General features: G+C 31.2%; 1 protein-coding gene across 1 annotated transcript; it reads left to right on the plus strand.

Annotated features, from left to right (window-relative positions):
- Window positions 1-470: 470 nt before the first annotated feature.
- On the plus strand, window positions 471-26172 carry LOC134684368 (transforming growth factor-beta-induced protein ig-h3-like). The gene is made up of 12 exons (XM_063543655.1): window positions 471-727; window positions 5644-5852; window positions 6196-6388; window positions 7456-7554; window positions 8208-8318; window positions 8817-8931; window positions 18472-18629; window positions 19603-19811; window positions 22002-22188; window positions 23403-23501; window positions 24406-24522; window positions 25889-26172. The coding sequence occupies exons 1-12, from the start codon at window positions 589-591 to the stop codon at window positions 26017-26019; spliced, it is 1767 nt and encodes a 588-aa protein (XP_063399725.1). The 5' UTR covers window positions 471-588; the 3' UTR covers window positions 26020-26172.
- The last annotated feature ends 42 nt before the right edge of the window (window positions 26173-26214 follow it).

The raw sequence follows: 26214 nt of genomic DNA on the forward strand, positions 1-26214 counted from the left end.
ATTTAGAACACTCTTTTGAAGACATTTCTAAAGATGAACCTTTTAAAGTGCTAATCTGAAAATATCATAGAAAAACTGGAAAATATTTGAACAATGCATTTAATAAGAGAAAAAAACTTTTTGTATAGGAACACTCAAACATGAATTCTAATTTTGTCCGCTGTTAAATGATTATTCTTTTATATGTATAAATGTTTAAAGTGCCTTACAGGTCCAAAGGGCAGGATGTTGATACATGTAATTTTGCAACTGCTTATTGAAATATTGTTTATTGTTATAAAACAAATGTCACTGTAATAAACAATTTGGTATTGGTATTGGTATATATTATTTGACTAAGTATTTTCATTATAATCCAATTGGAGGAAAGTTAAGATACAAATCGAGTCACCTTTGAATTATGTAAAACGCGATAATGAAGCTATGTCTAAATATTGTCTCACGTTTGACTTAATGTGGTCAATATCTTATCATTTCAAAATGACCATGGAACTTCTACGTAGTCAATGAACCAACCCTACTATAAGTTTAACAGCAACTATTGACGATTTTCATTTCATCTTTGCAGTTTGATTAAATGGTCTGAACATGTTTAGGTATTGTTGCATCTTTCTCGCTGTTCATTGTGTTTTAGGTGGTAACCTGATTGAGGTACTCAAATTTAATGACGCATCAAGACTGATCCAGTATGCGACAGCCTGTGGATTAGCTGATACCATATTAGGAGGTAAGATCAATATATCAATTTACTATTGCATAATATATTTTTTAATATGTGTGTTTGCGATACTTGAAAAAGAAGAGGTGTGGGTAGATTTGTACGAAGAAGCGTATAAAGTAACCATAAGTCATATTGACAGGTTATACTGTAAGTTTTGTCAAATATAATGAATATCAATCAAAATTTAGAATAGAGTTGGCACTTTTTTTTACATATATATTTTAGTAGTATCTCGAGGGCAAGAAAGTATTCTTTTAAAAGAGTACTCATAAGAAGGTAAACAATATTGAAAGATGTCAATAGATAAAGGAAGATGTGGTGTGAGTGCCAATGAGACAACTCTCCATCAAAATAACAATTTAAAAAGTAAACCATTATAGGTTAAAGTACGGCCTTCAACACGGAGCCTTGGCTCATTCCGAACAACAAGCTAGAAAGATGTAAGATTGTTCTTGTAAACGCTTCTAGTCATATTTATAATCATGCAAAAACGACAAACTTGAACAAACGTTTTTAATGAGCTTTTTGCGATGTTATTACTCATTTAATGTGAGGCCATGCATTTTACTAACATTTTTAACTTTTGTTTTGTCTCAATTTTCATACAGACATACATTGTAAATAAGAATCTTATAATTCCATTTTTTTAATTCACCCGTTTTTGTTGAATGCATGTTCAAGTCAGGAGTATTATCCTATTCGTTCCCTTGGATGATACAATCGAGGATTTTGTTTTGTCCTGTTTTATGAACTACTGCATTTTCCTTGAAATTCAATATTTTAATTCAAACAGTTTTTGTACATTGTATTCAAATTAATAGTTCAGTAAATATTTAGGACTTCTGCAAATAATAAGTATGCCCTATCAACTAATATAGCTCAAAATACAATGATCGTTTGACAAAAGAATTTTAAGAAGAACACTATTTTTAACTTGTATTTCTTTTTTCCAAATATGCTTGTTAAATTGAGACTGAAATAATAGTTCAAGCTCCACTTGTTGTATCCTGTAAAGTTCCACTTACATTGGTAAAATATGTATGAATATATTTATTGAAAAACAAGTGTAGAACGGCCACTTCCAATTGTATTTTGTTCATCTGATTAGTTAAGACATTTTCAACTAATTTTTAAAGTTCGTTCTTATGTTGTACTGTTATACCACTGTCCCATCATTTACGTATGTGCCTGTCCCAAGTCAGGAGCCTGTAATTCAGTGGTTGTTGTTTGTTTCTGTGCTACATATTTGGTTTTTGTTCTTTTTTTGTACAAAAATAAGGCCGTTAGTTTTCTCGTTTGAATTGTTTTACATTGTCATTTTGGGGCCATTTATAGCTGACTATACGGTAACGGCTTTGCTTGTTGTTGAAGGCTGTACGGTGACCTATAGTTGTTAATATCTGTGTCATTTTGGTTGGTCTCTTTTGGAGAGTTGTCTCATTTGGCAATCATACCACATCGGCTTTTTTGATAAATTTATGCACGATGTATTTATGTATTTAATTTTGTATACCTCTTGTTTGTGACCACAGTAATGGATTAAGTTTCATTGTTTTGTTTTTGCTATAGCATCTATTGTATATATAAACAAATATGTGATAAACATTTACATTTTTCTTTTTATGAATAGAAACATAATATGATTTGTATATAGAAAAATCTGAAATTGTAAGAAGATATTTCAAACCAAAATAGTGTGTTGTCAAAAGACTTTAATCCAAACACTACAAAACAGTAAGAGTCTGAAATGGCTTATATATGTACTGGACTGTACTGATTTTTACTCGAACAATCTGAATTAGTCTGAAATTTACTTGATAATACTCGACTGTAGTCTGAACAATACTTAATAGTCTGAACCAGTACTTAACCATTTTAAACACGTCAGAACCATGCTCGACCTTCTTGAACCATGCTTGTACTGTTATACCACTGTCCCAGGTTAAAGGGAGGGTTGGGATCCCGCTAACATGTTTAACCCCGCCACATTATTTATGTATGTGCCTATCCCAAGTCAGGAGCCTGTAATTCAGTGGTTGTCGTTTGTTAATGTGTTACATATTTGTTTTTCGTTAAATTTTTTTACATAAATAAGGCCGTTAGTTTTCTCGTTTGAATTGTCTTACATTGTCATATCGGGGCCTTTTATAGTTGACTATGCGGTATGGGCTTTGCCCATTGTTGAAGGCCGTATGGTGACCTATTGTTGCTAATGTCTGTGTCATTTTGGACTTTTGTGGATAGTTGTCTCATTGGCAATCATACTTCTTTTCTATATTGACCTTGTCTAAACAATACTCGACTTAGTCTGAACCATCTTAAACTATTTGTTTGTATCTATCTATTGTATTTTGTCAATTTAGGAACAGCTTTTTATCCTGGAAATTTTAACAACAATTTGAAAATATAAATGTATTCATTGTAGCATTTAAACCAAAAATTCTAAATAAACATAAATGACTTCAACACCATATTTATCAACACTTGCAAATATATATAACCTTTAAAATAAAAAATAAGACAAGCTGATCAAATCATCTTTTAAAAAACTGAATTGTGACTTATAATTTCCATGTTATTCCAATGTTTTTGAAATTTCAGATATATTTTTATGGTACCTAGACAATTTTCATAATTTAAACCTGAGACTAGTATAGATTACGGGTGTCAGCTGAGTAATGCATTATTTTATTTTTTGTAATAAAATATATATACATGTAAAATGGTATATAACGCAACTTAATACATTTTTAAATCACATTTTTGTTCAGTAAAACCATGAATTATATAGTCATTATAATAAAGCTTCCATATAGCAATCCTTGATAACCTTTTAAAAACAGAAATATGTTCCAAAGTAATTTAAAAAAATTTATTTATCTCAATTAAATTTAAATATTTTTTGTGAAAATTGGAGACACTTTTAAGGTAAAATTACCTCAGTACAGGTGTGATCTACGGGTAAAAAATCCCCTTTTTTCTTAAACTCGTGTATAACTTATCTTTGGAATTAAAAACGTTTTTGCGATTTAAGTTCTACACAGGATGTTTCAATTTTGAATGAATGTTATTTACAATTTCACACTAACCGACCAGGTATGATCTGTTTAATGAGTTTGCCATAAGCAAGAGGTATTAATTTATACTTGACCACTAATCAGACGAACAGTTGTATTAATTTTATTAATTTCTCTAATTTTTTATTATTATTCTTTTTTCAATTTCATATACACCATGTACAATTTATCCCAAATTATAAAAAAAAATATATTTCTAATATAAGGTTAAACAATTTAAGTTATTTTGTTGGATGTTGGTACCCGATTTAAAATGTAATTATATTAATATCGTATGTACCCATAAAACCTATGTAGTTTTTGTTTAGGAAAACTAAGATAGAAAAAAACATGTAAACAAGAAGCACCTCAATAAGGTTTTATTACCCTCAATACAACTGTGGTTTTTAAGTAAAACAAACCTTTTTCTAAACAAAACTCTCAAACGTTAAAATAATATTTTTTTTGCATAAGATAATTTGATCAATCTGAGAATCATGTAAGGATGTAAAAAATCTGTTTTTATATATGTCTTTATTTTAGTGTGACTGTTGTCATGTCAGTTAAAAAGGAAATTGTTTTAACAGTTATAATTTAAAAAAGGTAGAGGTTATTTGGTCAAGTACGGTTCAGACAGGTCGAGTATGGTTAAGACTGAAAATAGAGTCAAGAACTGGTTAAGACTATTTCAGACTGGTCGAGTAATAGTTCAGACTATTTCAATGTCAAAGGTAAGGGTCAAGTGCAAATCAGTCGAGTACGGTTAAAACTGGGGTCGAGTAATATCAAGTAAAAGTCAGACCAATTCAAACTTGTCGAGGAAACATCAGTACAGTCGAGTACAGATAAAGGCCATTACATACTTTTACTTGATTGTAGTGATATTTAAACTGCTTAAACGATACCTTAGATATAAATTAATTGTTGAACCAATACAATCTTTCAGTAAAATATTTCTCTCAGAGTTTCCGTCCGAATAAATATGACCTTTATTTTTGTTAACCTATTGTTGTCTATCAGCACATATAATAATGATATATACTAATATTCATTTTTCCTCATTTGTGCTATATTCTGATTGGTTGGTTATCAAAGGTACCAAGTTTATAATTTAATACGCCAGACGCGCGTTTCATCTACATAAGACTCATCGGTGACGCTCATAACAAAATATTCTGAGACTTGTGTTTTTGTTCATTTCATTAATAGATGGTTACTACAGGCTAAATGCTAATTAGCAACTGACTTTGAAATCTAGTGACCAATGCGAGATTTCACGGACTCACGCCTTACATTATTTGTTGATATTCCGAATTTGACTCTTCACGTCTTCAGTCTGTGTTATATGGTTTTTATAAATTTCCCTTGTTGTTCGTTTGTCTTCGAATTTCTTGTAACCCGTCTTTCTGTCATGGTTTCGTGTGTCATTCCTTGTCACCCTTTGTCCTTTCTACAGAATGTTATTTTCTTAATAAATTTGTTAAGGTGGTACCCAACACCTGAACTAAAAATAATTTGGCTCGTTTAATTTTCTTAAAATTTTGACAAAGTATTTACTTTGACCCTTTGACAAATATATAAAAATTTAAAAAAATTTGAACCAACCGTTTACTCAGAAAAATTACACTGGTTGTATAGCAGTTTGACAAACACTTATTTTGATCATTGAGAAGCTTTATATTACTTTAACCACACAACGTAATTAAAACGTTTCGCTGATTTTACAGAGTTATCTCCCTCTAGTGTTAAGTACCACCTTAAAACTCCAAGTGGTTTAGTTAATATTGTAAATTTTAGTATTTTCATTACACGAGAAAAATTTCTACTTTTCAAGAAACCCTATTGCTAATCATTATTTGCTTTTAGGAACATACACAATCTTTGCACCAACAAATGCAGCATTTGACGCTCTTGGAACAGAACAAGAACTTCTTTCTGATAAAACTGTTCTTACCGCCATATTGTTATATCACCTGACAAATAAAGTTATACGGAAATATGATGTGCAGGATGAGCAAACAGTAGAATCGGTTGCTGGAATGAAATTAAGATTAAATAAATACAGTCATAACAATGTAAGTGGTATCCGTTTATAAGGTTATTGCCTACGTTATGATTTGTTTGCAGACTGTGATTGCAATGTGTAATGAGTTTATCTGTATTTTGAAATGCAATCTTGATCTATTGCTACACATACTGTTATCTCTCTAGCTTGAGAAATCTCAAGATTATATGAACATATGAAAATTATCATTTTTCTACTTAAAAAAAAATGTTAGCCGCATTTAAATCTTTATTGTAAGAAATTTACTTCTTGGTGCTATTGACTTCTTTCTGTATCCAAATACATTTTTACTGCATTGCATAACTTTACAAATTATTAAACTGAAACTTTTCTTATTTTCATCTTTCATATAGGCAGTCACAGTTGAAGGTGCCAAAATTTCTAAATTTTTCTATGACCTGGATGCTTCGAATGGAATCGTCCAAGTTATTGACAAAGTTATGATTCCACCTACCGGAGGAATTACCGATCTCGTATCAGGGAACAAAGATCTAAGCACTTTATTGTCATTATTCCAGAAAGCAAGTATTGCAGGACTTATTCAAAGTTAGTATCGTGTATTAAGTATAATGTTTTCCTTTTAAAGTAGTAGGTCCGGTAAGGGCCGAATTTGACCTCAATTTCAAGTTCATCTGACGAAAGATTTTAGACATTTTTTAAACACTAAAGTGTTTGTTTCAGTTGATTCAATTAGTTTATGTGAAAGATTTTAACTGATTTACTCATTTAAAATACTCCGATTCAAGCTTAAATATGAAAAATCTATCAAATATGCCAAACAATGTCACTTTTCAGATGTTTTTTGTCAAAAATGAAAGTTGCCGCATTCGTGTTCATCCTCAACCATAATATTTATTATGTATTATCATCAAATACAACTTACTTTCCAATATAAATAATGAACACAAATGCGGCCACTTTCATTTAAGACGAAAACCGTCTAAAATTTAACTTAAATACTATAATTGTGAAGATTTTAGTAATTTAGCATGACTTAATGATGCTAGTATCCGATATAAGTACATTGTTTTGTCAAAAACTGCTCATATTTATGTAGCAACAGCATTCTAGTTTAATAATAACTCAAAGTTTACATTTTAACAATTTTGTAAAACTGCTATATTTTGGGGCCAAAGCGTGGTCTTACTGAACCTACTCCTTTACGTTTTTACGAGTTACTTTATAGTGTGCACCACAGTTTTTATGTTATTTTGAATAGACATTAAAAATATTAGTTATTTCTTATAATTTAATTCTAAATTCAATTTCAAACCGGAGTAAACCATGAAAAAATGTTGATGACGTCACTGTCACATGACAAAATTACGTCTATGAGCAGAATTGCGTTCAATATCGTAGCGGCTACGTAGATTTTTGTCTACTGAACGAGATGCTAGCCTAGCTGCTATCAATATCTATGTATATTCAATCCTCTTTACTTTATTTGTTGTTTTGTCCTAAACTGTTTTGATTGAAACGTCTTTGCATTATATTGTTGAAGCATGGAACGTAAAAACGAAAAAATGTGTTTTTCTTTGTCAATAAATCGTAATATTTTTTTTATCATGATAATCGCTATGAATTGTCAATGACAGCTTCATTTTTACACACAGGTGATCCTTTAACACTATTTGCACCAACTAATGCTGCATTTTCAAGGTTATCAGCAAATATTACAAGCAGATTAAATAGTGATAATCAACTACTTATAGGTAAATATCAATACATGTAGATGTTGAATAAATGTATTTGTTAATTAGCAACTCCATGTAAAACTGTATTTTTTATTTAATTTTGTGGACAGGATTTTATATGGAGACTTAATTTCAGACATACATATCAAATCATCCCAATGTAAGCTAGACTTACGTACTAGCATTTTTTGGCACTAAACAAGTCAATTTTTAAAGTTTTTGACTTCACATATAAGTTACTGCAAAAAAACGTTTACTTGTCTACTGAAGATGTTTAAAACTTAAATTTTTAATGACAATTTAAAACTCTTAAGTCACACATGCTAAATAAATGCCATGGCAAAACACCGATGAAATGCAATTGATCCTACGATACACTGAATAGAAAACTACAAACTGATCAACACCTAACCACACCTAACCGCGATATGATCTATTTTGCTATGGGAGGGTTGGCAGATGAAAGAACAAGACGATATTAACCTTTTTTAATGGCTTTTTGGTTTGTTTCTATTATTTGTTCTCTATCCTTTTATATATGAAATGTTTTGTTGGGGTTTTTTTTGTGATTTGTGTTTGTTTGAAATTCAATTAATATCAACGATAAAAGCATATAAGATGTCACCATACCAACAACAGATATTATTAAATCCTTACTAGTTGTATTACAGATGTCTTGGAATATCATTTAGTAGCACATACAGAATATTCATCTGGTTTTTATAACCGATGCTCTCGAATAACGTTACTTCGATCGGAATATATTACACTAAATGTGTCAGGTGAGTTTTAATAAATTTTACGGAAGCTGGGTTAAATCCAAATATATGTTTTACTGGAGGTAGAACGTTCATAGTTTTTTTTCACAAACAGATAACAAAAATAAAACAAAAAAGAATTGTATACATTTCAGAGTTGAAGTTCAAATGTTACATATTAAAGGCCTTCCAAATTATTGGTATCAAATGCACCGAAAGCTTCTTCGAAGGCTAGAATCTATAAATTTATATATTATATATCAATGGTTTCATTTTGTTTTACATTAACTGCTTTAAGAGTTATTTATGTAAAACAGGATATGTATGCATTAGTGTTTTGAATAAACTAGTAGTTTTTTTAACTCATGTATACCTTGTAGTAAATATTTAAACGAGGAACAGGACTAAAACTATTACAATAAAAGATACCTTAGACATTTGAGCGGAGATGAAATTTTCGTAAAAAACTTTTGATTTATAAAAGCTATTTTTTATATACGAAATGTACATTTTATTTTACAGATACAGGAATTGTAGTAAACTCAAATGCAAACGTAACAAAAAAAGATATTCCAGCTACAAATGGTATAGTTCATGTGATTGATCATGTGCTTATTCCACGCAAACACAGGACTACGTTTGGATTTGGAAAATAATTTATAACTGACAATAGTGTACTAGTTACACTAGTATTATCTGGAAATATGTATTACCAATGTTATTTCAACTGATTGGGCGGAGCTTATGTTTTGATTTGCATAAGGACAGTCTATTTGAAGATATGTGTGATAAGGATGATTGCCGTTATAATACTAATTGAATTCTTTTCACTAATCAGTGTCACTAGCTAAACGCAAATACAAAGGAACTGACTGTATGATATGGGACGAATTACTGGACATTTCATTGATGAGCTTATCCCAAATATCCTGTCTATAGATGGACTGGTCTTAAATGAGCGAACTTCTTAAAATCCGCCCAGTCAAATGAAATAAATCCAGTAATAGCTCCTTACAATGTTGTTAATGAAAAAAGTGTGTCATTAAGGTTGAATAGACCAATTGAATTCAATATAGCTGTATATGTAATTGGGTTAATTATCTTACACATTTTGACAATATTCTTTATTGATTGTCATATTTATAAATAGTATAAAAAAAATATCATTTGTATATAGGTACAATCAGGTCATCTGTATAATCGAACTAAAATGAAGAAAAAAATATGCATAAATAAAGGCAACAGTAGTTTACCGCTGTTCAAAACTCATCAATACATGGACAAAAAACAAAATCGGGGTAACAAACTAAAACCGAGGGAAACGCATCAAATATAAGAGGAGAACAACGACACAACACCAAAACGCAACACACACAGAAACGGACCAAACATCAGACAAAACACCACGAGAATAACAAATATAACATGAAAACCAAATACATGAATTTGGGATAGACAAGTACCGTGCAACGTCTTATCTCAATATCTCAAAAATAAGAGAAAACACAAACGACTCAACGTTAAAATACTACACACACAGAAACGAACAATAATATAACAATGACCATCTTCCTGACTTGGTACAGGATACTTTTAAAGGGGAATAAAAGTGGTGGGTTGAACCTGGTTTTGTGGCATGCCAAACCTCGCACTTTAATGGCAAAGTTAAATATAACATTGAAATGACAACATAATATTACAGGACTACAATACAAATAAATAGGAGAACATATTAGACAAAGAAAAACATGATTAATAGATAACAAAAAGCATCAGGTTTAAAAATCAATACGCCAAAAACGCGCCTTGTCCACACAAGATTCACCAGTGACGCCCAGATATAAAAGATCGAAAGGGAAAAAAGTACAAAGTTGTACAGCACTGAAGATCAAAAGTTGAAAAGGTTTCGTTAAATACGGCATTGTTTGTATGCCCGGGATAAGAACATTCTTATTATATAGAACAATTCATGCTATTGCAAACAGTAAATTTTATCAAATGAATATGAAAGAGATAAACATAAAGAAACTGAAGTATTAACTAATTACAGAAAACTAAACCCGAATACATAACGCCCAGATATAAAAGATCGAAAATGAAAAAGGTACACAGTTGTATAGCACTGAAGATCAAAAGTTGAAAAAGTTTGGCCAAATACGGCATTGTTTTTATGCACGGGATAAGAACATTCTTATTATATAGAACAATTCATGCTATTGCAAACAGTAAATTTTAACAAATGAATATGAAAGAGATATACATAATGAAACTGAAGTATTAACTAATTACAGAAAACTAAACCCGAATACATAATGCTAAGTTTATCACAGAATAGACACACCCGAATCAGTCCAGGCGTCAACGTAATTAAAAAAATGTGACGTCACATACGATGGCGAAAAGGCACAAACGTTATGCCACATTTGAATTTATGAAATTTAGAAACCGCATGACGTCACATATGAAAAAACTATCATTCAAAATATGTACAAGTATTTGTGATAAGTTTTAACACCAAATAATGGATTTTTTTTTTATTATTTTTGTTGGCCACATGTGTGCAACCTTCATTTACATGATGCAAAAAAAAGTGGTTATATAATGACTTTAATACTGTAGGACAAATGGCGTAATTTTATTAGTCTCTTCAGATACGTTCAAATCTAGGAAATTGTGGAAAAAGTGCTCACATTTATTTGCAACGATACAATACGTAAAAGTCCCTTCTTTACGCCATCTGTTTCGCTAGTTGTCAGTGCTTGTATTTATTTAAAGGAGTACAGAAGACGTATTGCGATTATTTAAAAAATACTAAAAAGATTTTATTGTAGTTTTGGAAATATTTGAATTCCCTCAAGTATGGAAATATACCCCTTTCTCCTTGAAATAGCTACATTTTAAAGCATCATTGAAATGGAAATCATGGAAAAGTGAACTTTTGTTTTGATAATGTCGTTTCATATAAATAAACTCATCATAGATATGCAAGATTATATTGTCTCATTCAAACCTGGACTATAAAAAAAGACTATATGGTGTGATTGCCATTTGAGACATCTCTATAAAAGCTAGTGACCAAAAACACCAGAAATTATCGACTTTAGGTCACCGTTCTGCTTTCAACAATGAACAAAGACCATGCCCCATAGACAGCTATAAGAGGCCCCGACAATGTAAAACATTTCAAACGAAAATACTTACGGTCTAACTAAAGTACAAAAACTAATGAAAAACAAATATAAATTTAAGCGAGATTCAAACACTCCCTAAACTTCAGACAGTGGTGAAACAATACAGCATAAAAACGAACTATTAAAACCAGTTAAAATAGGCTTAAAAAGTAAAATCACAAAATACTGAACTCAGAGGAAAATCAATACGGAAAGTCCATAATCACATGGCAAAATCAAATAACAAAACGCATCAAAACGAATAGACAAGAACTGTCATATTCCTGACTTGGTACAGGCATTTTCAAATGTATAAAATGGTGGATTAAACCTGGTTCTATAGCGCTAACCCTCTCTCTTTAATAACAGTCTCGTCAAATTCCGTTATATTTACATGATGCGTTAAATAAACAGTCACAATTAATAAAATAGTCAAAATATGGGTACATCAGTCATCATCGATAACAATTTTAAAAGGGACAATTTAACAGAACACAAAAACATCTATCTACGAACACATGGATTGACTTGAGTGTCTGACGTCATAAAATTGCATCAGAGCGTACCAATAGAAATACATCTGACTAAAACACAGGATGGAATTGACTGGGCACTTATACATCATAACAACAAAACGACCATGTATATTGTTATAGAGGTGATTTTTGTTGTTGTTTCCTTTAAATATAGATCAGTCTTACACGATTCCGTACTTTACTCTACAAGAACTGATGTTATATAAATATTTTATTGAATTAAGCATGTACATGACAATGTTCACATGTGCCCGCTCTCTTAGATCTTTTTATTCTGTCCTAAAAAATTCTGAATAAAAATTTGGCAAGGTTGAGGAGTCGATCCCTAATTGCTTGTATTCTTATATCCAGAATGAATTAGTATTTTTTAAACAAAAATATAATTACATGTCAGCTTATATGTGTCTGCATTGCTGATATAATTTTCAGCAATAATATTGACGTTTTGAAGATGTTGTGTTTACCAGAATTACATTTGCTACAGTTACTGAAATAGTCCAAAGGACGATGTCTGCATAACACAATCATATATTTCGCATCCAATTATTTCTCATCTTAATCGACTTTGTATTTCATTTTAGTCTTTGTAGATGTTTGCATCCACATGTTTTAACCGGCTTCATCCACCATGTTTTCATAAAATGCCCTGTACAAAGTCAGAATTATGGTAGTTGTTAAATAATAGTTCGTTTCTATTTATGTTGTATTGGCGCTTGTTTTAGTTGCAAATTAGTGTTTCTGTTGTTCTGTTGTTTCTCTTATAGTTGATACATTTGCCTTGAACATGGTTCGTGTCCCGGTGTTTTTTCTCTCAATAGATTTATGAAATTTGTTAGGATGAATATTAGTTTTGCCTTTAGCTAAAGTATTGCACTCAATGCAACAGTTTTTGAAAACAATCAGAATAGAACTAAATATAACAGAAAACATATTAGATCAAACATGTTAAAAGGTCCAACCTCGATTGCAAACGCGCACTAAGTTGTAGATTAGTCTAATATCATATCTTGACGTTATCATTTACGATTGCACACTCATATGTCAAAGCACTAACAAACAAAAAAATAAATCATTAACGTTGCCAAATAATAACCTCTTCTCTCTTCTATAACACGTTGACCATTCACAGTTAATCTACCTTAATCAATAAAACAAATGCACGTCGTCAATTAAAAAAAAAACATATGTCATAAAATTGAGAATGGAAATGGGGAATGTGTCAATGAGACAACAACCCGACTACAAAAAAAAAGACAACAGAAGTTCACCAACAGGTCTTCAATGTAACGAGAAAATCCCGCACCCGGAGGCGTCGTTCGGCTGGCCCTTAAACAAATATATGCTAGTTCAGTGATAATGAACATCATACTAATTTCCAAATTGTACACAAGAAACTAAAATTAAAAAAATACAAGACTAACAAAGGCCAGAGGCTCCTGACTTGGGACAGCGCAAAAATGCGGCGGGGTTAAACATGTTTATGAGATCTCAAACCTCCCCCTATACCTCCAGCCAATGTAGAAAGTAAATGCATAACAATACGCACATTTAAAATTCAATTCAAGAGAAGTCTGAGTCTGATGTCATACATGTTTTTGTTGCAATGTTTGTCTTTTGGCGGGTTTCGAAGCGTTTCAGATTGAACAACTGACAAAAACATATGGTTATGGCTGCTCATGTGTAACGTGTATTTCTTACTAGATTACCCGAGATGACTTTTGACTTTTGTCTCGCTTGATAGAATCAAAAAGGGAGACATAGGTATGCTCTTTCCGGCGGCGGCGGCGGCATCATCAATATATATATATTTGTGATTAGGTCTAATTTGTGATAGACCGTAAGTGGAAGAACAATCATATTTGGTATGTAGTTGCAATAGCACTGTCGCCTCTCATTTCAATTGAGATTATTTGGCACAGCTCCTCCGTCATGGTATATTTACCATGAAATATTTTGTTATTTAACATGTATTAGTTTGGCGTGATTCGGTCAGTTGATGGGGAACCAACTAGTGGTATGTCAATAATATTTGTTATGCAGTTGCATAAGCGTTGGCATATCTTATTTCAAAGGATATTGTTTGACTCCGACTCCTTAGAGGCTTAGTCATAGTCTTATCAAAATTTAGCTTTGTTAACGCGTATTAGTTTGTAATTATGTCAGTTAAAGGGAAACCATTAGTGGTAGGTAAAAGTTAATTGGTATTCAGTTGTATATGGTTAAGCACATCTTATTTCCATGCAGAATTAACTTGATAATCATCTTTTTAAAATACTTTAACTAATCACAGTGTGTTCTAAGTATAAACCGACCATTCTTATCAATATTTATAAATATTTCAAATTTCATCGTTTATTTTGAATCTGAATTTTAAATGTTGACATTTTGTATTTGATTTTTTGATTCGTTCAAAATATTGATGATTTTGTTTACAACATCGGACATTCTCATTCCGGGAATTATTTACATCAATAGCATCAGTATAGAGAACGTGCAATGTCGTCCAGCCTTGTGTTTATTCTGTAATACAGGTTTGGGTTTTTTCCGCATTGAATACATTTCTTATTGATCTTATTTCCGTTACAATATTTAGACTCTTAAATAACGACGTTTCTACATGGGAGTAATGAACCCTTCTCTTAATAAGATTGAAATGAAATCAACACAAACATAAGGTGCAGCATTATTCAAAATATTTTAATGGAAGTAGCCACCAGAAAAGCAAGACAAATAAACTAAAGTCATGTATAAAATCTCATAAAAATAGTTCATGCTTATAACTTTTAAATTCGCCAAACGCGTTTCGTTTACATAACACTTATCAATGGCGCTCAAATCAAAATACTTGGAAGGTCAAATTATATTAGAAGTTAAAGAGCATTAAACACCGAAAATATAATAAATTGTGCTGAAAAAACACAAAGTTTCTAAATTTTCAGAAAAATTATCATATCAATGATATTTAATGTCAACACAAAAGTGCATCTACCATTTATATGATCGATCAATGGGTTGAAAAAGTCATGAGATATACTAGGCTTTTAGTTTGTTATGCCAGAAGCGTGTTTCGTCTGTGTCGGCACTAAAATATATAAACTGTTGGAAGGCCACAGTAAATACGAAGTTCAAGAGCATTCAAAATCGAAACATGTATCAGAAACCCAGTTGAAAAATTAAGGTCAAGGAACAGTAAATGGGCTATGTCGGAAATTTTGCTTTACATTTGCATACAACCTTGGCTCGTTGAACTACAACTGAAAATCGAAAAAATAGTACATTTATCTCTTTTATTATCTTAAAAATTGCAGATTGATTTCTTTTGATATTACGGGGCGCCGAATGGGACTCTTGTGGTTTTGTACAAAATTCAATTCTGTCATAACAAAATCATTTTTGTCTTACAAAACTATGTGCTACAGACTTGTTTTGTGAGAACTTCAATTTTGTAATGACAAAATTCATTTGTGTAGACAAAATTAATTTTTGTCATGACAAAATTCATTTTTGTCATGACAAAATTAATTTTTGTAGACAAAATTCATATTTGTCATGACAAAAGTCAATTTTGTCTTATAGGTATGCAAATATAAACATATTTGCATACAAAATTGACTTTTGTTACCTGATATGGAAATTAAATCACAAAAGTCAATTGTGTACGGTAAGATTCAATTTTGTGAGACAAAATTGACTTTTGTGAAACAAAATTAACTTTTGTGAGACTAAATTGACTTTTGTGAGACAAAATTGACTTTTGTGAGACAAAATTGACTTTTGTGAGATTTTTGTTGAGACAAAATTCAATTCTGTCATTTTTGTTGAGACAAAATTCAATTTTGTCATTTTTGTTGAGACAAAAGTCAATTTTGTTAATTTTGTTGAGACAAAAGTCAATTTTGTTAATTTTGTTGAGACAAAAGTCAATTTAGTCAATTTTGTTGAGACAAATGTCAATTTTGTCAATTTTGTTGAGACAAAAGTCAATTTTGTGACGACAAAATTCATTTTTGTGATGACAAAATTCAATTTTGTAACAACAAAATTGACTTTTATGAGACAAAATTGACTTTCGTGAGACAAAATTGACTTTCGTGAGACAAAAATCAATTTTGTTGAGACAAAAATCAATTTTGTTGAGACAAAAATCAATTTTGTTGAGACAAAAATCAATTTTGTTGAGACAAAATTCAATTTTGTTAATTTTGTTGAGACAAAATTCAATTTTGTCAATTTTGTTGAGACAAAATTCAATTTTGTCAATTTTGTTGAGACAAAATTCAATTTTGTTAATTTTATTGAGACAAAATTCAATTTTGTCAATTTTGTTGGGACAAAATTCAATTTTGTCAATTTTGTTGAGACAAAAGTCAATTTTGTCTCACAAAAGTCAATTTTGTGTAACAAAAGTCAATTTTGTGTAACAAAACTCAAATTTGTGTAACAAAAGTCATTTTTGTGTAACAAAAGTCAATTTTGTGTAACAAAAGTCAATTTTGTGTAACAAAAGTCAATTTTGTGTAACAAAAGTCAATTTTGTGTAACAAAAGTCGATTTTGTATGCAAATTAGTTCACAGAAACCAAACTAAACTAATTTAAATACAAAATTGACTTTTGTCGCTCAATTTTCAAATTAGGTAACAAAAGTCAAGTTTGTGTAACAAAAATGAATTTTGTCATGACAAAAGTGACTTTTGTCCGCTGATAGATAATTTTGTATGACAAAATTTCAAATTTGTAGTATGATACAAATTTTGTTAAACTGAACTCATTTTTGTTGAACAAAAGTCACTTTTGTCCGTACAAAATTGAATTTTGAGTACAAAACCACAAGAGTCCCATTCGGCGCCCCGTAGATATGGGTAAACATTTGTATAGAAAGCACATAAAATCGGCGAAAAAACTTCTAAAATTTGTCTTAAAATCGCCAAATCTCTAATTCTACTCCATAGATTTTTCTTAAAAAACTATATATTGTTGACACATAAATTTCTGTTTTAATGATATAAAATAATCATAGGGTCACCGACTTCGATTATTGTCCAATTATCAATTTGCTACCTATTTGGTAGGGAAAAGCGTCAAAAATCAACGTTTTACGGCCTGCAACGCGATAACGTTACGATTATGTCGACGTTTTGTTGGATTTTTTCACAAAGAACGCAACTTTGAATGATGTATACTGTAAAAACGGAGTCGGTGACCCTATCTTTATTTTGCATCATTATAACGGAAATTTATGTACCAACAACATATAGTTTTTTAAGAAAAATCTATGGAGTAGAATTATAGATTTGGCGATTTTAAGACAAATTTTAGAAGGGTTTTCGCAGATTTTATGTGCTTTCTATACAAATGTTGACCCATTTTGTAAAAATTCAATCAGTAATATTTCAAATGATAATTGAGATAAATGCATTATTTTTTCGATTTTCAGTTGAAGTTCATCGAGCCAGAGTTGTATGCAAAATTTTAAAGAAATCTGTGACATAGCCCATTTACTGTAACTTGACCTTAAATTAGTGAAATTATCAAATAAACACTTGCGAACTCCGAAACAGCGGTTACGTCCTCTTTACTATGCTATGTTGACCTAATAGTTTAGCGAAGCTACGTCACTATAATACGCATTACTTCATACGTATTATGAGTTTGAAGTAATTTCCTGCAATAGGAACGCTCAAACTTACAAAATTGAAGTTCAATTTGAACAAAAAATGTAAATTAAGTCTTCATCAGAAAAAGAAAAGACATTTTAAAAGAATGCTCAGAATTACCTTTATTTTTTCCTCCAATAAACTGTTTATAGATTCAAGGATTGAAATTGTGTCTTTATGCCAAACGTGCGTTTTGTCTTCAAAAGACACATCAGTGACGCCAGAAATCAAAATAAGTTTGAAATGCCAAAAAAAGTTCGAAGCTGAGGACCAATAGATCCTAAATACGGCTTAAGTTATATATTCCTGAGGTAGAAAATCCTTAGTATTTCAAAAATTCAAAGTTTTGTAAACGGTTCATCGATGATTATGACTTTATCAATGATAAATCATGACAACACAGAGGTTCTGACTGCTGAGCTGGTGATACCCTCGGGTTATAAAAACTACACCAGCAGTGGCAAAGACCCAGTTGCGGTAAAATATAAATAAACTCATCATAGCTATCAGAATTGAAATTTTGTTTTTACGTGTTTCCTCTTCAAAAGACTCAGATATACTGAGATAGTTGTAAGTACAAATTAGTTATGTAAGAAAATATTTCATAAGAACTATATATTTCGGGCAATTGGTAACCTAATATAATTATGAACATAAATCGTGTCTTATCAAGATTGGTCGGACGTTTCATCGCATATTATGGTTAAGGTGACCACGTAAATACACATGTCAATCATGTGCGACTAAATTTTATAAATTGGTAATATAAAGAGTCAGGTCTAACACCTTTATCTTCATATCAGACCTAAACAGTTGATACTTTAAACTGACTAAAATGTTAAAGTATTTTGGTCTACTGTTTGTAGTAGGCAGCGTCTGTTGTGGCAATCTTGTTGAAGTGTTACAAGCTGATGGAGAGAGTAAACTCATAAAATACGTCACAGCTGCTGGACTGGCCCCTGCTATACTTGGAGGTACTTTCTACATTTAGTTGTTATCCAAATAATGGTTTTCGGGTATATGACCTGCTTATCATCGATTTTTCCAATAACTTCTAATTTATCTATGATTTCAAAACTAATATATTTTCAAAACCGACTTGTTGGACTGTGTGTTGATAAAGTCAACTCTTTTGGCAGGGTGTTCTTTCTGTACGCAGTAATCATGATTTACTTTTTTGTGACATAAATGATCGAAACCAGAGCAAATCAAGATAACTTGATATCAAAATTGCGTTCAAGTAAACATTGAGATTTTCTTAATAGAAACAATCACCCGTTACAGGGAATTAAAAATCAGCTATGAGAGAAATACGTATATGCTTTTGATGAGAAACTTTAAAATAATTCGAATTTTCTTCCTTTTACCCGATTTTTTTTTACTTCAAATAAGAAATCAACATAAGACGATTTTAACTAGATACTTAACAACATTAGCAATGTAAGGAAATTATTCGGGTATCAAGCTTATTAAATATATATCATCTATATGTAATGGAATACGTGGAAAAATATATTCTACAATCGATATATTTTACTGCTCTCGTTGTGCGCGAAGTGTAATATTCAAATTATTATTTAAAGACGTCATCTGTCATTTGAGTGTCCTTTGCGTTTCACACAAAGCATGGACGATTTTTTATGAACAACAACTACAACTTTAAAATATGAGTAAATATCTTACTTTAAAACAAAAACAATATATCAATATACTTACAATGTAGATAGATGTACATACTATAAAAACAGAATATCTAAATAGGCGTCGCTTTAAAAACTTTTTCAGTAATCTTCTTATTTAATGGCACAAACTTTACGTTGCTTTCTTTCTTACACAAAATAAAACCTACATACTTGAGTTATTATATTATAGTGCGACATATTGACTCTTCAAGTTACTAGTACATACTCCCATGACTAACTTCTTATTTCAATGAATGTTTGACAGGAACTTACACAATCTTTGCCCCGACTGATGCTGCGTTTGACGCCATCGGAACTGAAGCAGAACTTCTAAAGGACACAACAGCTTTAGCAACTATTCTTAAGTATCATGTAGTGAAAGGTACAATTCCAAGCTCAGCAGCCAAGAACGAACTTCAGTTAGAAACACTTGCAGGAGCAAAAATAAGATTCAACATTTACTCACATAATAATGTAAGTATATCATTAATACAGATATCAAAATATTTACTTTTTTTAAAATTCTTTATGTTTAATTTTTTTAATTGTAATCTGTAGTTTGTCATCTCTTATTTGTATAAGTGGATGTCGTGCGATTGGTAATGGAGACCATATGACATGGATAGTAACATCTAGAGGTCACTGCATTGTTTTCAATAATTAGGAAAGAAATTCATACTATATAGAATGCTATAAAAAAAAATTAGCAACCTATCAAACTTTGACACAATAAAAAAGTGAAATCCAAAATGTATACTAAAAATAATAAGCGAAACAGATCAAGTATGGCAAACAACAACTAACAACAACTAAAGTATTGATTCTTGTATTATGTAACGTGTAAAACATATGGGTGAACGATCATCTCTTAAACTTTAAAAAAATGGTATATTATCACAACATAAGAAAAATGTGAAACAAAAAGAAAATAGAAAATGGCTTGGCTAATCCGATCAGTGCAAGTCATAAACAGATAACTGAAAGACAAAGGACAAAGGATAAATAGTATCGGCATACCTTTACTCGCGGCTACTGAAAGCTACTTTTAAGCCTAATTGAACTTATATATATACAATGTTTCCCAGCCTTGACTATCAATCAGTAAAATTCTAAAATATTCAGATATCCAGAAATCAGCGCCACTTTGCTTATTTGAATATTACACTAAAGAAATCGGATACGGGTCACGGAAATTACATTAAAATGATAGGGAATTTTGAAAAAAGGTCTGTTTTAATTTAAATTTAAGTGATAGACAGGTTGCCGGGGCAGAAAATGAATATACACAACACTATACACCATTTAAACGAAACATAATGACTGTTGTTGCAAATATACAGGTTCCTGAGCTATTTCAAAAATCGAAGCGATAGGCCTTTAATATTGCAGTGTAAAATACAGGCTAAAATGGCTGAAACGTCAAATTTGCAAACTTCGTGTTGAAAATTGGCTTACAATGTCTTTGCAAAAACAGGTTGCCGGGGTAAAATTTGAAACTTGAATTTCCAAAGAATTAGCAAGTCCAAAACCTTGTATGTGTAGTCGTTGAACTTAAGGTTCCCACGTAAAATTAAAATGTCACTATTTCAAGAAGAAAAAATTCACGAAAGCACGGAAAATTCACTAAATTCGCGTTCATTGTTTTGATTTTGACCGTCTGACAACTTTAGGTAGCAATACACAGTTAGGAGTTTAGTTTCGCATTATGGCCCCTGTGGATTTTTCAAATAGGAAAGTTATTGTGTAATAAAATTCATTTTTAGACAGATGAGTGCTAATTTAGCCTTCAAAGATGGTTTATAAGAGCATCAAGATTATTTTTTACATGTTTAATGGTCTGTTTTCTGTTTGACAGTCCGTATTTTCATAGCTAGACCAGCCATCGGTCCAGAAATTAATGAACTGTTTACAAACATTCTTTTTCTACACGAAGTTTTTGACGCAATTTCAAAAAAATGAGACGAAAGACATATGATTTTCATTGGATTTGCTGAATGATATATATACACAGTTTCAGAAAAGGTATTACTTCAAGGGATTGAAATTCTACTTTTAGCCAAATTTTGGGGAAATATGTGACATCTTCCCCCCCCCCCCCCCCCCCCCCCTTTTTGCAATATTAAATGCAGATTGTTGCCATGGATACACCAAAAAGAAATTATATTTTACCATTTTATATACTGGAAATAAAATCTATGGAAGATTCTGATTACATACATATGCCCATATATGACACAAACAGTAAGCTTGATATTGCAAGAAAGCAATGAAAAGGGAATGGTAAAATTCATAAGGGCAAATTTTAGTATTTTTTCCTAACTGTTTATTGCTACCTTACGGAAATATCAAAGTGATTGAAAATAAGGACTCTGTGACGGGCAACTTATAATATCCGTGTTTTAAAGATTTTAATGATATCAAGCCTATCAAGACAGTCCAGTTCAAACTACTATCACGTGGTACAATTCTCATTTACATACTATGAATATTAATTAGCAAACCAATACTATTTCTGGCTATAAAAAACACACTTCATAATCAAGGGGCGAATTGCATGTGATGCCATAAATTGATATATGTATTAATAAATTTCCTAGTTGTTATAAACCATCTGCTGCCAAAATGTATGAATAATAAATCTCTTTTAATATGGGACTCTTTTAGGCCGTAACCGTTGAAGGTTCCAAAATAACAAAATTTGACCTTTCTGCATCCAATGGAGTAGTTCATGTCATCAACAAGGTTATGATGCCCCCAACCGGAGACATAGTAGACCTGGTTCTCGGTAACAACGATCTCAGCACATTGTTGACTCAGGTTCAAAATGCTGGTCTTGTTAATGCATTGAAAGGTATGTCTTCGAACTACATTTATGGTTAAAGCGCGACTTTTTTCCTTAATAATTGCTTAAGGGGGCTCGCGGGTCTAAATTATTTTTTTTATTTAATATAGGATTTCGCTATATTTTTCTATAAATGAACTTTATCTTATACTTAAAAGAAAACTGAAATAAAAAGATGGGGTCACCGTTCATTTACGCTCACAATCTGCCTTCGAAAGAAACATACATTTTCGTTAATGTCCTTTTTTTCTGTTGAACTAATAGAAGAAATAGCGGTAATATCGAAATAAAAAAAGAACTAAATTACAGAAATTGCTAAAATATTACAATTATTTAGTTTATGTACAGTTTATTCGAAAACAATAATAAAAAGTATAGGTCACCGATGAGTTAAAAAAGGTATTTCAATTTTAATGTCAAAAAATGGCATTTTTGCACCAAAGGGAGATAATTTGGAGCTTTTTCAATGAAATCTACATTTTAAAAGTCACATGGAGCCAACACAAATTGATTTTTTGGAATGATTTTTGTACCATATGATTACGTAACAACTACTAAGGTTATAGATAAAATTTGTAATGAAAAATAAATGTTTAATTTTTTTCTGAAAATCTTATACCCGCGAGCCTCCTTAATTACGATATTGTATTCGTCCTTATGAAATGCAGAATATGAAGAATGTTTTAAGTTTACTAAGGAAAATGTAGTTTTTTAAAAGTCAATGTATGTTGTGTTTTATTGGTATTCAAAGGGAAAGTCCAGTTTATCAAAATATATGATAATCAAAAAAACTGTTGAATTAATCAATAAAAAATGTTCATTGGATTTCGTAAGGCAATTTCTTATAATTCAGAAACTCATAAAAATCTGAAAAAGGAGAACATACATGGTAACCGAGGTCAAGTTAAGTTTGCCGGTAAAAATAGACGACAAAAGTTTCAAAACTTAATTTCTTAATGAGAATGAACTGTTCAAATATCTGCGAAAGCATTTAAAATTTTATTTCGACCATGTTAACGTTTCAAATTGCATAGTATATTGACTTGTAACGTTGCATTTGTTAGTTAATATTTATTTTTCTGTTCTGCTTTCTCCCTTTTAAGTAAAAATAATTGAATTAAAGAAATATAAAAGAAAGTATACTGTTTAAACAGAATAAAATATATGGATACTTGTAAGCTAAGAGAGGTGTCATTTTTGAAAGTTTATGTTTTAATTTCCAGGTGATGCACTGACAGTATTTGCACCAACGAATGCTGCCTTTGCTAGTCTTGGTCCATCACTTCTTGCAAAATTAGCATCAAATAAAGATCTTCTTACAGGTATATATTTATTAAGAATCGATGTTGGGAAAAGTGATATCCTCGATGTTCTTTTGAAAGCATACTCGCCTCGAGTGTGCGGGTGTCGTCGATGGAGGGAAAAGTGATATCCTCGATGGTCTTTTGAAAGCATACTCGCCTCGAGTGTGCGGGGGGTCGTCGATGGAGGGAAAAGTGGTATCCTCGATGGTCTTTTGAAAGCATACTCGCCTCGAGTGTGCGGGGGTCGTTGGTTTGATAACCAGCTGCTCTTAACTAAGAAATTGACAATTAATTGGTATTTGCTGCTGCTACGATAAACAATCGGCACTCATTGTTAAGACAAAAGACTACTGGGTTTGAAATTATACTTATGTTCCTGGGTAAAATGCAACTGCAAACCTATATATAAGAAGATGTGGTATGAGTGCTTTGAGGCAACTCTCTATCCTAGTAACTGCAACATTGTACACTAATAATCCCGCTCAATTTATAGGTTAAGTACATACAATGTAGCAGGGTTAAATTTTTCATATTGCATAATTTTGTCCTAAAATGCATGTTATATTTGCCCCTGGACGTTAAACACTTCTCCATAATCGATTTTGGATACGTTGATTAAAACTGCAGAGCAGTTACAATCCAACAACACATTGAAAGTATTTCAAGTGGTTTTTTTTTATGCTTTTAATATATCCTTCATTTTGTCCTTTGCTTCGAACTTCGATGAAAATACATGAATGAACGAAATCACTTACAAATATATTCTCGTATCTTCTTTATTATAATTTCGAGTAACATGATCTCGTTTAACATATTTGATATATCTAGAAAGATGTGTTGTAGTAGACGAATCACCCATCTGACGTACAACGTCAAAAGACACACATTATTGTAAGTAATAGTTTGTACTATGATTTTATAGAAATACTAGAATACCATGTAGTACCTCATACAGAATACTCAGAAGGTCTGTACAACAGAGAAACCTTACGAACGATTGACAGACACCATGACCGTATCCGAATTCACACTAGAAGTGGTAAGCAGTTTAATTAAGAATTGAATGCTTCTTTTGTAAATTCATTGGGGTGTAAAAGCGTTGACCGAAGTACATTTTGTATGAAGAGCGGAAGCGCTTCATTCTAAAAATGTGCGCACGGTCAACGCTTTTACAACCCTATGAAGTTACAAAAAGAAGCATTCAATACTTATAATTACATTTTTTAGCTATGATCATGAAAACAATTTTATAGGTTTTTTTATTTTATTCACCTGTGCACTTTATTGTGGGACCACGTGTTATCATGAATGGAAAGTGTTATTGAGTGATGCAATTGCTTACGGAATAACACGAGATGTGCAGTTAGCCAATCAGAATTAAGTATTATAATAAAACATACATCTAATGTAATTATGATAACTTATATTCTGTACAAAAGAGAATGTGTTTTTTGTTCAAATATAAAGAAGCATAAAAATATAAGAAAAAGAAAAAAAAACATTTCGTTTACTTTTCTTTACTCGCTTGCAATCAAAAGTAATAATTGATTAAAAGTAATGATTGGTACCTTCAAATTCTATATCCGAGTAACCATGGCAAAAATAAAACACTATTGCTGAAACCCAAATATATTTAGATCCAAATTATTCAAAGATCAGTGTCTGTTTCAAAACTATTATATATCTACTTTGTACCGATATGATGATATACACTTTTTTCAACTGATTTTTATATACTAGTAGTTTGTTTTTATGATATACTGTAACACCACTATGGTTCCTATATTAAAGGGGGTGGCGCCTTCGTACTAGTTATTTTTTGTCCGTTCAACTGAACAATCTCAACATATGTAGTTATACAGTAACTATAATACTTCAAGTGAGTGTACAGTAGTATACATATGTGCACAACTTGATGTCTTTTATATCCGTTACAAGATATAAAACAACACGTGGAAACTCCAAAAGCAGTGTGATGGGATCATTGGGATGGGCTGATCATGTAATCATGTCTAACTATACAATGGGGTCAATGAGAGAGATTCCATTAATAAAATCAAAAACCGTTAACAGATTTATGATATAATGACATTTGAAATATTAAAATTCAACATATGTATATATAGATATATAAAATAAAATTGAGAAAGGAGTTGGGAATGTGTCAAAGCGACAACAACCCGACCATAGAGCAGACAACAGCTGATTGGTCTTCAATATAGCGAAAAACTCCCTAAATAATTGTGTTTGTGAGCGCTTAGCCATTCCTATAATCTTGAGAACCTCATGCAAGAGTCGCAGTGCGATTGTTCAATGGAAGCGAATGTCTAGACCAACACGGATAAAATAACCACTTAGATATACGAACGAACAAGCAATTTTAATTGAGCACATTTTTTTTTCAGATGGAAGCGTCGTTGTGAATTCATCAAAAGTGACAAAGGCGGACATTTCTGCAACAAATGGTGTCGTCCATGTTATAGACCATGTACTTATTCCTTTCAGATACAGACTTCAATTTGGATTTGGAAAGTAGATAAACCAAATTTATTGATTTCGTCACTATTTAGGGATAGTTGCGAATTATAAATGTATTGTTCAGACTGTTTTTAAATTTAGAAGCAACAAATTTATAGTATTCATTCTTGTTGCTATGTTTCATTGTTATAAATAAATAGATACACACTTGCATTTTACTCATTGTTGACGGCCATATAGCGACCTATAGCTG

Source organism: Mytilus trossulus, chromosome 9, assembly GCF_036588685.1.
Source record: "Mytilus trossulus isolate FHL-02 chromosome 9, PNRI_Mtr1.1.1.hap1, whole genome shotgun sequence".
Classification (NCBI taxonomy): Eukaryota; Metazoa; Mollusca; class Bivalvia; order Mytilida; family Mytilidae; genus Mytilus; species Mytilus trossulus.